Here is a 13,604-nt window from a genome sequence, read left to right on the forward strand (position 1 = left end):
GAATGAATCACAACCGTGGAATGCCCCGCGTTAAAGGGACCCACAGGGCCCGCTGAGTCCAGCTCCTTCCCCTGCACAGCGCTCCCACCGTGCCCCTTCCCGGGCAGCCCGGCCAGAGCCCGAGCCCCGCTGCCGGAGGCGCCCGCTCGGTGCCCGCTGTGTCCCTGCCGGGGCCGGGAGGAGCGGCAGGCGGGGCCCGCAGCGGCACCGAGCACCCCGGGCTGGGCTGGGCCGGGCCCTCCCGACCGCCGGGGGAGCTGCGGGGCCGGGCCGGCGCCTCCTCCGCCCGCCGGCGCTTCCCGTCCCTTCCCGTGCCCTCCCTTCCCGTCCCTCCCCGTCCCTCCCGCCGCCGCTCCGCGAGGGGCAGGGCCGGGCCCCCCTCGCTGTCCCCGGCCCGCGCGGCCCGGCCGGGCTGCCCCGGTGAGCAGCGGGTGAGGAGCGGGGGAGGCGGGGCCGGGCTGGGCTGTCCCCCGGGGCCGGGCTGGGCTCTCCCCCCGGGCCGGGCTCTCCCCCCGGGGCCGGGCTCTCCCCCCGGGGCCAGGCTGGGCTCTCCCCCCGGGCCGGGCTCTCCCTCCGGGCCGGGCTCTCACCCCGGGGCCGGGCTCTCCTCCCGGGGCCAGGCCGGGCTGTCCCCCCGGGGCCGGGCTGTCCCCCCGGGCCAGGCTCTCCCCCCGGGGTCGGGCTCTCCCCCCGGGTCGGGCTCTCCCCCGGGGCTGGGCTCTCCTCCCGGGGCCGGCCGGGGCGCAGCGGGGGCAGCGGCCGGAGCCGCCACAGCCGCGGGCAGCCGGGCCTGGAGCGCGGGGTCGGGCCCGCAGCTCGGTCCCTGCTCCTGCGGCTGGAAATGCGCCCCGAGCCCCGGGCGAGCCGTGGGGCACCGGAGGCGCTCTCAGCCGGGCCCGTGCTGACGCCGGTGCCGCTGTTTGTCCGCAGCAGCCCCAGGCCGGCGCAGCGCCGCGGTTCCCTCAGCAGCCGTGCCCGGAGGGACGAGAGGCTCCGGCCCTGGAGGGATGCGCAGGGAGCGGCTGCTCGGCTCGGCCTCCGCGCGGCTCTGACTCCGAAGGTAACTCGGCAAGTAAAGCCTCAAACTGGCTTTGTGTATGTAAAGACTCAAACTGGCTTTGTTTATGTAAAGACGCAAACTGGCTTTGTGTATGTAAAGACTCAAACTGGCTTTATTTCCCCAAATGTGGAGCTGAGATGCTCCACGAGTGCATCTACAAGATGCCTGTGCGGTATTTGAACCTTTTTCTGATATTTTTAGTCACAAATGGGACTGTTTCCCTGTTTGTGTTAGAGCACTGGGCAAGAGCTACTGTTACTAGTTCATTTCTCCTGTGTTTTTTGGGGGATCTGTTTTCTTCCAAGCATCAGTGAAATGGCCCTGTGTCACCTGTGCCATCTCCATCTTTCTTTATTTCCCCCCTTAAAGCTGTCTTTACCTAATAACACACAGTTTGCTTTCTGAGTTTTCAATATTCTGTTGGGGTTTTTTTTTTTTTTATTTTATAAAGCTACCAATACTTTTTTCAATCTGTAAAATACCTTAATTATATTTCACATTGGTTTGCACTGGTTACCTGGCTTTTTCTGAAGTTTACTATGCTATAAAATAGCTGCCTGCAATTGATAATTTGAATTGGATGCATTAACCTGGTTGATGTTGCAGAGTGGTGGCAACTCTACAGAAAAGTTAAATGTCTTCAGAGGACAAGGAGGCTCAGGAGGACGAGCTGCTGGCTCTGGCCAGCATCTACGACGAGGATGAGTTTAAGAGAGCAGAGTCTGCCCAAGGAGGAGAAACAAGAATTTGTCTGGAGTTGCCTCAAGACTTCAAAATTTTTGTGAGGGGTGAGTTGAGATGTTTTGTGTTATCCCAAGGGAGGCTTTACCAAGCTCAGGAGGTTGCTGAGGGAGCGGTGGCTGGACAAAGCTGTGGCTCACCCTCTGCTGTGCTTGTTGAGCATTGTGTTTGAGCAGTTTAATCCTCATCCACAGAATGTCCTCAGTAAACTCTAAAATCACAGATAGCACTTCTTCAGAATAATTAAGTTCATTTATTGGGTTTTTATTCCCCCAGGGATATGTCCCCAGGCTCCTGGTTTGTGCAGAGTCTGACATTTCACAGTGCTGCTCTTGAACTGCTTTAATCACAGACCTCCAACCCTGTGACATTTTACTGCACTGAGAGTTTTGTTATTTAGGGGGGAACAAATAGTTTTAACCCCAGAAATACATCAAATTAACAGACATTGGGTGCTGCCAGAAACAGCAACAGTTGGTTAGTTTTCATTTCTCTGTTATTTCTCCTCTGCCTGGGTGGCCCTGGCTCAGGCAGCTCCACAGAGAGCCTCCAGAGCAGTGGGTTTGAGTACTCCGTGTGCTTCCTGCCTCCCCTCGTGCTGAATTTCGAGCTCCCACCTGACTACCCATCGACCTCCCCGCCCGTGTTCACCCTCAGTGGGAAATGGCTCTCCCAGGCCCAGGTTTGCAGGGGATTTCTTACATTTTGACTGCTGAGTAAGTTAATAATTGCCAGTTAAGCAAAGTAAAAAACCAATGACGTTGCTCCTCAGTTGGCTCTTCTTTGTCTCTTGCTGGTTCTCATTTGATTGCTGTTCTTGCATCTGTGAGAACTATTTTATTCAGCATAAAAACTGCTGAGTCTGAAATCAAAGTTTGCACTGAGGACTGTGTGAGGGGAGGAGCGCAGTGAGGAGTCAGAAACTCCCTGAAATCAGGAATTCTTTGTTCTTTCCCAGCTCAGCGCTCTTTGCAAGCACTTGGACAACGTGTGGGAAGAGAACCGAGGCTGCGTGGTGCTCTTTGCCTGGATGCAGTTTCTGAAGGAGGAAACGCTGAATTACCTGAATATTTCATCGCCCTACGAGCTGAAAATGTGCCCTCAGGGGAAGGGGCAGGGCCGGACGCCAGCGGGGCCCCTCGAGGCTGGGAAGGACTGTGGGGGTGCCACAGGCTCTGCCACAGCTGAGGAGGAAATGGTGGATGCCAGGGCCGTGCAGGATGTGGAGTCCTTGTCCAGTCTGATCAGGGACATCTTGGACTTCGACCAGGCGCAGAGGAGGAAGTGCTTCAACAGCAAGATGTACTCGTGCAGCATCTGCTTCTGTGAGAAGCTGGGCAGTGAGTGCATGCACTTCACCGAGTGCAGCCACGTGTACTGCAAGGCCTGCCTGAAGGACTACTTTGAGATCCAGATCAGGGATGGACAGGTGCACTGCCTCAACTGCCCCGAGCCCAAGTGTTCTTCTGTCGCCACTCCAGGCCAGGTAACTCCTGTGCACAGGGGCTGGGAGCTCTGGAACCCAACCCGAGTTCAGGGCATGCTGGACATTGGCAGTCCCGGAGTCATTTGGGTCAGAAAAGACCTCCAAGGCCACCAAGTTCAGCCTTTGATCCAGTCCCACCATGCCACTAAACCGTGTCATGAAGTGCCACATCCTTGGGCACTTCCAGGGATGGGCACTCCAAACCTCCCTGGGCAGCCCCTGGCAAGGCCTGAGCCCCCTTTCCATGGGGAAATTCCTGCTGCTGTCCACCCTGAGCCTGCCCTGGCCCAGCCTGAGGCTGTTTCCTCTTGTCCTGTTCCTGTTCCCTGGGAGCAGATCCTTGGCCCCCTGTGACCTGTTGGAGAACCCAAAGTGGATTCATCCCAGCTCTTGGTACCTTGTCACTGACTTGCTGCTTGTTGCTGCAGCAGGGTCACAATGACAGATGCAAGGAATTGGGGAATCCCAGACTGGTTTGGGTTGGAAAGGACCTTAAAGCCCATCCAGTGCCATGGCAGGGACACTTCCCACTGACCCAGGCTGCTCCCAGCCCTGCCCAGCCTGGCCTTGGGCACTGCCAGGGATCCAGGGATGCAGGGGCAGCTCTGGGCACGCTGTGCCAGGGCCCGGGTGCGTGTGGGGGAAGGTTTGTGCCCACATGGCTGTGTTGGCAGGTGAAGGAGCTGGTTGGGGAGGAGCTGTTTGCCCGCTACGACCGCCTGCTGCTGCAGTCCAGCCTGGACCTGATGGCTGACGTGGTTTATTGCCCCCGGCCTGGCTGCCAGACCCCCGTGATGCAGGAGCCCGGCTGCACCATGGGCATCTGCTCCTGCTGCAACTACGCCTTCTGCACCCTCTGCAAGATGACTTACCACGGGGTGTCCCCCTGCAAGGTCACCGCAGGTCAGTCACCTCCCCTGGCTCCCCTGGCACTCCCACACACGGCTGAATCCTGGGTGAAGTCCAGAGCTGGGCAAGGCTCCTCACCCCGAGCTTTCTGGAAGGTGCATTCGTTTGGAGGAGGGATCTTGCTGGCAATGAAATATTCCTTTGGTGAGACTCCTCAGCTCAGGAGCTCCCTGAACTGCTGAGAGGCTGTAGCAGGGGAAGAATTCCTTCACATTCTCACTAGTTTGTATTGCCAGAGTTAATACTGGAATCAGCTGGAGGCTTCTCTCTCTGGCCTTAAAATCCTGTGACAGAATTTCATTGAACATATAGTCAGAAAAAAATATTTCCATTTTCAGTTTATTTTACACTGTTCTAATTCCATCAACAGATCTTTTTTATAATAAAACAGTGTCAAACTGCTGAATTTTGGGGCAGAGTGGTTTTAATATTGTCATCTTATGTATTTTAATAGTTTTCTTGCTTTTTAATTCATGACATTATTGTTCTTTAAGAATCTTTGTGCTGCAATTAGCTGGACTTCTAAATCTAATATCTTACAAAAGCTGCCTGGTTTGGTTTGATTTTGCCCACCAGAGAAACTAATGGATTTGAGGAATGAATATTTAGAAGCAGATGAGACAACTAAAAGATTTTTGGAACAACGCTATGGCAAGAGAGTGATTCAGAAAGCCCTGGAGGAGATGGAGAGTAAGGAATGGCTGGAGAAGAACTCCAAGTCTTGTCCTTGCTGTGGGACCCACATCGAGGTGAGTGAGGAGGGGAAGGCTGGGAACCATGGAACAGAAAATAACGCACAAGGAGGCAGTTCTGGTGTGTTGGAGCCTCTGGGGAGAGGAAGTCTCTAGGAAATACTGAGAGAACTTTCCATGTCTGTGTGGCGTGGAAAAGGAGGTGAGGTGATATTTGTGGATCCCAAGGACTGGTGGTCAGGCTCCCACTAAACAGACCCACGCCGACTCTGGACCTGAATGAATCCTTTTGTTTTCCTGGTGTTTCAGGCTACCTCTGCTTCCCACTAGAGCTGGAAATGAATCCAGCTTCAGAAGATAGTGATTTCAGTGTTGTGCATTACAGCCAGTTGGCAGTGCTGGGATCCCAGCTGCCATGGCAGTGTCGGTGTGGTGGGGCCAGGGGGGTGTGCTCACTGCCTGCTGTGCTCCTGGGGCTGCTGGCAGAGAGCCACCGAGCCCTGCCACAGCCTGCCACAGCGGGGCTCTGTTACCACCTTTCCTTGGTTTTTCCCCCAGAAACTGGACGGCTGTAACAAGATGACGTGCACGGGGTGCATGCAGTATTTCTGCTGGCTCTGCATGGGCTCCCTGTCCCGGGCCAACCCCTACCGGCACTTCAGCGACCCCTCCTCGCCCTGCTTCAACAGGTGGGTGCTTCAGGGACCCCTCCTCTGCTGCAACACCCACTTGCCACTCTTACACTCTCCCAGATTCTTTCCTGAAATGTGTAGCTACAGGTTAAGGCACACTTTCTCCTCTCACATATTGGCACTAACAGTAAAAATCAGGAGGGATTCAGTATGTGCTTTTGCTTGTTTGAGAACTTTGGTTTTAAAATTCTGGAGTCTTCTGAGCCTGTTCCTGATTTTTTTGGTCAGGTCATGACCTCACCCCTTTGGTGCTGAGTTTTCCTGAGTGTTTCCCTGGCAATGCTCAGGAGCAGCTCGAGGATTTGGGGAAGAGCTGCTTTAAGGAGCTGCAGACTTGCCTGACATTCCCCTGGGGAAGAGCCAAGGGACACAGGTGCTGCTGTGGGACAGGTGACAGGCAGGCCACAGCAGGGGGACAATGGCAGCCTCTCTTGTCCCTTCCATGGGGCACAGATGGTGATACTGAAGAAACCAAGGGAGCTTGCTGTACTGTTGTTGCATTTAGGGTGATCCTTTTTTAACATATTTGACTTTTTTTATGGTATCACTGATTCTCTGTCTTGCAGATTGTTTCAAGCCATGCACATCGATGATGGGGAGTTCTGGGAAGTGGAAGGTGATGATCAGTAGTTTCCTCCAGCACCACAAGGTGAACAAACCAGGGACAGATGCTTTTTGTGTGTCCTTTGTTTGCTTTTCACTTCCGTTGTGTGACAGAAGAGTGGTAACTGCACTGCAGGACACACACACCTCAGAGCCTGTTGCCAAAACCAAAGGAGACCTTTTCCCCATCCTGGGATCAGGATCATCATGGAATGCCCAAACATGTCCATTATTAAAGTCAGAAATTGGAAAACCACTGGAAAAAACATATACCAAGAAGTGCCCCTTTTTTAAAAGCCAACAGACAAAATGGAAGCCTCAAATGCTGGAAGTATTTTGGGGGTTTCCTTTAGGGAGACTGACCCTTGGATCAGACCCCTGAATACTGTGGGGTTTGGGGTGGCTGGTGGAGCTCTAGTGCTCTCTCTGGGGCTGCTTGGACTGGGGGTTTTCTGATACAATACAGAAAGTTTCTTCTGTATTCAGCAACAAAGTTTGTTGCTTTTACAAATGTCCTGATGTGCTTCTCTGAAAAGCAGCTCCTGGCTCTGTCACTGGTACTTCCTAATGACATTAAAGCTGATTCTCCCCAGCCCTTCTCGTTGGCTGCTGTGCCTGAGCCTTTGCATCCCCGAGAGCTTGGGCAGAAAATGACCAACAGCCATTCCCAGGGGTTTCTGAGAGGCTGCTGCCTCCCTGTGCTGCTGTTGGATGCCCTCACGTTGCCTGTCCTTGTTTTGGCAGGGATGAGGGCCAAGGCAGTGAGCTGAGGATGTGACCAGTGAGAGGGTGAAAAGTATCAGGAAGAGATGAACTTGAATTCTTCAAGATACTGGCAATTACCTTGTGTTCTCAGTTGATGAAGTAATTTATTTTTTATTAACTCTTCATATGAGAAATTTGGTGGTTGGTACTTTTGCTTCTGGACTAGATCCTTTATTTCCACTGGTTTTGCACTTCAAATTATTTCAGAACCAAATTGTTTCCCCTAAAATCTCAGCAAGTGGTTTTGCCAGTATAAAGGTGATTACTGGAGGCAAACACTGATTTTTTACAAGTTTTTTCCACTTGCAGAACAGTCTAAAAGATGATTTGGAAACAAAAGCTGCATGTGCTGTGTTCAAGAGCAGCAGGGCCTGGATGGAAAGCTCTGGAGCTGAGGCTCCTCAGGAACTGTGTGTGATCACAGCTCACTCACTTCTGACCAAGTTAATAAATTTATCCTGGGATGTGGGGCTAAATGAGTGGTGCTGCAGCTCCCTGTGCAGAGGAGGAGTCTGCATTGTGGAGCTGGCACAGAGATTAAAGAGATGGAAGGAGGAGCAAATCTCACCTCAGCTGAATCTCTAGGTCAGCGTGTAGGAAAAGCGTACGTTGCGTATGGTTCGAGTGGTTTTTCCTGCACCTTTCACACGCACTAAATTCACTTTAAGATGGTAAACACAGTCTCCCTGCTTGTCTTCCTTCTGGCATGGATTTGGCAGCACAGGTGTGCCCAGGTGCTCCTGGGATGGGGCAGCCCAGAGCCCCCAGCTGGAGCTGGCAGGGATGTGTTCTGCTGGTGGGATTTAGTGCATCAGAGCGCCCTCCCACCCCAGGGCCCTGCTTTTCCCTCGGAGGAAAACCTGCCAGCAAACCCCGGGCAAGGAAGGGGGAGCAGCAGGAGCTCTTCCCACCACACTGCCTCCAGGACAGCTTTGCTACCGTGAGCACACTGAGACCGAGCACCAGATACGCTCAAATGTCACCGTTTTAAAAATTAAAGACATTTAGTGAAGAAAGTCACATTACGGATCAACAACTTACAAAACTTCTGTATAAAGAAAATAAATGTTGCCCAGTTTTCTTGCCCCTCGTGTGAGAGCGCTGGACAGAAATCCCAGAGTCACATTTCAGAATTGCTGGGGTCTTGGCTGTTGGCCACCTGTGTGGGGTGTCTGTAACTAAACAGAGGCTGAAGCCAGTGGGGACAGAGTGTTTCCTTTGGGGCTGGTCTGGCTTTTCCTCAGAGAAATGGAAATTCCTGGAGAAGAGAGAGCACCAGGCATAGCAAATCATAGCTGACAGCAGTGACATCCTCAGGTGCCCTGGACCCCGAGGGGGGGATGCTGCTGGTGCCTCTTCTGCTGAGGGGTCTCAAGTCCAAAAGCAGGGCTCAAGCAGGGCTTTATCCAGTCAGGTCTTGGCAGCCTCCTAAGGAGAGAGCCATGGGGATCCTGTCCCACTGCTCGGCTGTTCCCACAGTGGGGTTTTATCCTCTCCAGCGTGAGCATCGTGTCTCCACTCCCACCCCACTGTCCCTTCTCCTCTTCCCCCTGGCTCCGTCTCGTGGCCGTGGGTGCTGCTGAGCTTTCCCTTCTCCAGCTGGACAATCCTCTTTTCCAGGATTCTAATGTAAGAGTGTTTCATGGAGGAGGAAGGAATAACAGAGATACACCCCAAAGTTATCACCCACTTGTTTCTGAAACATTGTACTCTCATTTATCCTCACACTTCAGTTCTGCAGCCTCAGTCTGTGATTACAGCCAGTTCACAGATCAAACAATTCATTCTTCATTTCCTTCAGAGAATGAGTTGGTGGCAGAAGTTTGTGGAACACAACACTGGATCCCATCCTCCTTTGGTTAATTAAGGCAGGCGTTTGGCATCTGTCTCTTTAATGGAGAAAAGGAACCGTACGATCATTCTGCTAATTTAAGAACAAATATAAGATCAGTTTCTGCAGCAATTCCCTTTTCTCCCAGCTGTTTTCAGCAGCTGCTTCAGCACTGCCCCAGCACATTAATCACTGTACGGCTTCTTGGACTGGCTCCTCTCTGCTCCCATCTCCTTCATGCTGTACAGGGGCTCCACGAGCTTGTTGTGAACCAGCATTAAACCTGGAGAGAGTCAAACGGCAATTTAAGAAGCATAAGGAAAGTTCTCCTTCACTGGATGCTCATGGAATCAGACATTACTGTTGTCCTTGTGCCCTTGCTCCCACACCCAGCATTAACCATTTACCTTCACACACACTACTGTGTAGTATATTTAAAGAATTTACTCCTTTGGGAGTTACTCATACAGCAACACCTCTGCAAAGCGTGGCTCGTGGCTCCTGAAGATGTAACCGAGCAGCTGCCTGGCCTGGTCAAACACTCACCTTTGAAGTATTTCACTGTTTTGACTTTGAGCTCCAGCGTGGCGTCCTCGTCGCACACGAACACGGTGTTGGGGTGCTGCTGGAAGGCCGACACCGTCCACATGTGGTTGACACCATCCTCGATGGCCTTGTACAGGGCAAAGGCTTTGTGGGCTCCTGTGATCAGGATCATCACCTGCACCCCCAGACACAGAGAGGGGCAGTGAGGGAGAGCCCAACCACACCCTGCCAAGCTGAGAATGGGGACACCCCTGTCACCCTCCCCACAGCCACTTCTCTGTGCTGCTGCTGCTCTGGCTGCCTCAGCTCCCAGCGAAATCACAGCCCGGTGGCTCACTGCAATGATCCTTTGGGCACCTGTACACTGAGATTTGACAAGTGTAGATCAAGAACAGGCTCCAGTAAAAGCGGGCCCACACAGTTTTCATGACCTGCTGGTGTGACATCAAGTCTCCGGTTACTCTCCAGGTGAGACTCCTAACCAAAGACACCCTCCCAGACCTTCCTGGCTCCCTGAGGGGAACAGCTGCTGCAGGGTTACACAAGCACAAGTGCCAGCAGAGATGGAGCAAGAGCCTCTCCATGGTGTTGCAGGAGCCAGAGGACAGGAGGGTCAGGCATTCTGTGGCAGGCATGTCCTACACCAGAGGACACGGGGCTGCTCCATAACAGGACAATCTTTGGCTGCTCCAGAGGCACTGCAGGAAGCCACTTCTTATTTCCTCACCTCTCTGGCATCCATGACAGTGCCTACTCCAACCGTCAAAGCCATGGTGGGCACTTTGGAGAGGTCACCATCAAAGAACCTGGCATTGGCCAGGATGGTGTCCATGGCCAAGGTCTTCACTCGTGTCCTGGACACCAAACTGGATCCCGGCTCGTTGAAGGCGATGTGACCGTCAGGGCCGATACCTGGACAGGGACAGTGCCAGCACGGGGTCAGCTGTGGCAGCAGAGCCAGCAGCTCTCCCAGGAGGAGCACAGGCAGTGCTCAGGAGAACACAGAGCTGAGAAAAACCCCTGCAGTTCCTCTGCTCCAGCTCAGATTTGTGTCCGCTAGGAACAACAGCAAGAGCCCCCTCAGGAGCCACCAGGCAACGCCCTGACTGCCCTGGGACAAGGACAAAGCAAAGGAGGTGGCAGAACCTTATGGCAAACGGATGGGAAGAGATTGTGTGGGAAAAGCTACTCCCAGCAGTTTCCTGTTGCCACTGACAATTGATAAATGCCTCACATTTGCACAGTTCTAGCCCTTCCCATTTCTTCTGCTAACACTTCCTGAACAGTTCACTGGCTGCACTGAGAGGCCGAAAGCTGGGAGTGGCGGGTGGGGAGACAAGGCTGCCAGGACACTGCAGTGCCCAGGGCCGTGGACTGTGGGGTGGATCTCACTGCAAATGCACTGAAAATTAACAATCCTGGCAATAAATGAGAGGGGAGGACAGGGGAGGACAGGCACAGCTTTGGGATGGGGTTTAGAGGCTGCTGCTCTCGGGTTCTCACCTCCAACAAAGAGCTCGATGCCTCCAGCTGCTTTGATTTTCTCCTCAAATGCATCACACTCTGCCTGGAGATCAGGGGCATTTCCATCCAAGATGTGGACGTTTTCTGGTGAGATGTCAATGTGCTTGAAGAAGTTATTCCACATGAAGGAATGGTAACTTTCTGGGTGATCCCTCGGGAGGCCTGGTAACAGAACACATGGGACTGAGGCCAACTGGACCAGTACCACCCATAACAAAGCACTTCCACAGCCCTGCAGTGGCTTTGGTGACAGAATACGGCTCTCTCTGTCCTCTGTCACACCCTCAGCTTTCAGAGTTGTTTCTATTTCCCTAAATACCAGAATTAAAATCAGCTCCTGTAAGACACATATTAATATATTAATATTAATATATATATAATATACAACACATGTTCAAAAAGCAGGTGCATCCTGTGCCTCATCTGTGCCTCACCTTTTCAGCCCTCTTCCCATTTCATATTAGTAAGAATTATTAAAAAACTGTGCAGAAGCCTGGGAAATAATAATTATTGTATAATTATTGCATATTTACCTCCCTTGAATGCTGTAAACCCACACTGTACTGCTTATTCCCTAATGCTGCTTGATTGGGATTGTTCACAGGAAAAAAACCCCTCCTGACCAGGATAAAATTAGCATTAGCAAATATTTAGCTTGTATGTTTTTCACCTTTGGATCTATTTCTTCTGAGGAGACTGTTTCACCATGACTTCATCACTGGCAGTCCTTTGCTATCTCAGCAGGAGATACCTGAGGGCACTCAGGGGACACACTGCTCTTTGTAAGGGGCCTTTATAACCCCAGAGCAAAGGTGGAAGGTAATGCTGCACGCTGAGCCTGCAGTGATAAGCTGTTCTTGCCTGGTCAGTGCCTGAGTGCAGCTAACACACAGCAGTGTCTGTAACAGTGTGTGCAGTACTGGGCAACACCCAGCGTCCAGTTTTGTCCAAACGTTCTCAAACCTATGGAAAAATTTCACATTTCTTCCAGAGGTTTTCAAATTGTCCCCGTTTGCTAATTCCCCGGAGGTGTTTAAGGAAAGTCTGGACATGGCACTCAGCGCCGTGGTTCAGCTGACACTGAGGTGTGGGGTCACAGGCTGGACCCGATGGTCTCAGAGGTTTTTTCCATCCTAACTGATGCTGTAGCTCTGTGAATGTTGTCTCTCTTACCTGCACAGGTGGATTTCGGGCACCGCCAGGCTCTGCCGGGGTAAGGGCCCAGCAGCTCCCGGGCAGGGACAAAGGCGACAGGACAGGTGGCTGCAGCACTCACCCACATACTCGTCCATGTTGAAGGTCTTCACGTACTTGAAGGAGAGGTCCCCGTTGCGGTAATACTCCACCAGCTTGCTGTAGCAGCCCAGGGGGGTGCTGCCTGCGGGGAGCGGCCGCCTCAGCCGGGGCAGGGCCCGCGCTCGGCCCCGGCCCGGCCGCCCCCCGGCACCCACCTGTGGGCAGCCCCAGCGTGAAGAAGCGCCCGGGGCCGGGCCCGAACTGCACGATGCGGTTGCGGATGTACTTGGCCGCCCACTCGCTGGCCTGCGAGTAATTCTCCAGGATGATGAGCTTCATGCTGGGGCCGCCCGGCACCGCCGCTGCCTTCGCCGGGGATCGCCGCCGCCTCCCGGATCGCCTGTGCCCGCGATCGCCGCCGCTGCGGATCACCCCTGCCCGGAACCTCCGCTTGCTCCCGCCTCGCCCTGCCCGGGATTACTTCCGCGGGTGGGCGGGCAGCGCCGGGCCCGGCCCCGTGGGAGGGCGCCGGGCAGGGCCGGAGCGGAGCGGAGGGGCTGAGGGCACCGGGAGAGGGACTCGGCTGAGGGCACCGGGAGAGGGACTCGGCTGAGGGCACCGGGATAGGGACACGGCTGAGGGCAACGGGAGAGGGACGCTGCGGCTGAGGGCAACGGGAGAGGGACGCGGCTGAGGGCACCGGGATAGGGACACGGCTGAGGGCAACGGGAGAGGGACGCTGCGGCTGCCGAGGGGCTGCTCGGTGATTTATTAAAAAAACGTGGCTATTGATCTATTACCGATATCCAACTGTGACGGACAAAAACTCTCTAACAGTTTAAAGTTAGAAAGTGTGTGCTTGTTGCGACGCCGGGCAGCGTGCGGGATAGCTCCCAAATACACACCGCGATTTATAGGTGATTACAGAGTCCTTTTATCTATACAAGTATTGAATACCCAAAATACAAATGCCCAAAATACAAATACATTCATAGCTTTGGTACATCCCATTCCCCGCTTCGTGTGGTAATTAGTTCAAAAGCTATTAAGCATGCGTAGTGTGTTCCTTGAAATGGGTCGGTGGTCCCTTTCATGGGGAGGGGTCCCAAAATGAGGAAGTAAATGAAGTCTTCCTTGTTCTGACCCTTCTACCTTTTTGATGCAAATATGATAAATGAACCCTTGGTAGAACTCCCATTCCGTGTCTTAATTGGTTTCGGAACAGAGGAGGCCCACAATTGTCTTATGTTCCTAGAAGCTATTTGTCAGTTTCGATATTCTTCATTATAAACCCAGCAAACCAAACATTGTGTTGACAAGCAATCAATTATTAGTTAACTACTAACTCTTAACTGCATCAAGGCCTACCTATCTATTTTCATTAACTCCAATAAAGCCTATCTCTAACTAAAATCTTAGCTCCTCTAAAATCTCGAAATTCCCTAAAGTTTATGTCTCAAATGTCACCGCACTGCCAGCCCGCCTGTCGTCCAGACAAAGTTCCGGGAAGCAATGCTTC

General features: G+C 53.2%; 2 protein-coding genes across 8 annotated transcripts; one reads left to right on the forward strand and one right to left on the reverse strand.

Moving 5' to 3' along the window:
* Nucleotides 1-287: 287 nt before the first annotated feature.
* RNF14 (ring finger protein 14) lies at nt 288-12,092 on the forward strand. 7 transcript variants are annotated; one of them, XM_038150471.1, is made up of 10 exons: nt 360-420; nt 931-1,060; nt 1,667-1,848; nt 2,332-2,483; nt 2,760-3,287; nt 3,962-4,190; nt 4,773-4,945; nt 5,447-5,577; nt 6,147-6,229; nt 12,031-12,092. In XM_038150471.1, the coding sequence occupies exons 3-9, from the start codon at nt 1,695-1,697 to the stop codon at nt 6,208-6,210; spliced, it is 1,431 nt and encodes a 476-aa protein (XP_038006399.1). In that variant the 5' UTR covers nt 360-420; nt 931-1,060; nt 1,667-1,694; the 3' UTR covers nt 6,211-6,229; nt 12,031-12,092. The 7 variants fall into 7 exon arrangements, with proteins under 7 accessions (XP_038006396.1, XP_038006399.1, XP_038006398.1 ...); XM_038150470.1 differs by lacking the exon at nt 12,031-12,092 and adding an exon at nt 6,928-8,032; XM_038150472.1 differs by lacking the exon at nt 12,031-12,092 and adding an exon at nt 7,258-8,032.
* Nucleotides 7,938-12,695, reverse strand: GNPDA1 (glucosamine-6-phosphate deaminase 1). Its single transcript, XM_038150476.1, has 6 exons — nt 12,301-12,695; nt 12,126-12,227; nt 10,829-11,011; nt 10,053-10,237; nt 9,326-9,500; nt 7,938-9,062 (listed from the first exon to the last, which is right to left on the reverse strand). The coding sequence occupies exons 1-6, from the start codon at nt 12,422-12,424 to the stop codon at nt 8,965-8,967; spliced, it is 867 nt and encodes a 288-aa protein (XP_038006404.1). The 5' UTR covers nt 12,425-12,695; the 3' UTR covers nt 7,938-8,964.
* Between the last annotated feature and the right edge of the window lie 909 nt (nt 12,696-13,604).

Source organism: Motacilla alba, chromosome 13 (assembly GCF_015832195.1).
Source record: "Motacilla alba alba isolate MOTALB_02 chromosome 13, Motacilla_alba_V1.0_pri, whole genome shotgun sequence".
Classification (NCBI taxonomy): Eukaryota; Metazoa; Chordata; class Aves; order Passeriformes; family Motacillidae; genus Motacilla; species Motacilla alba.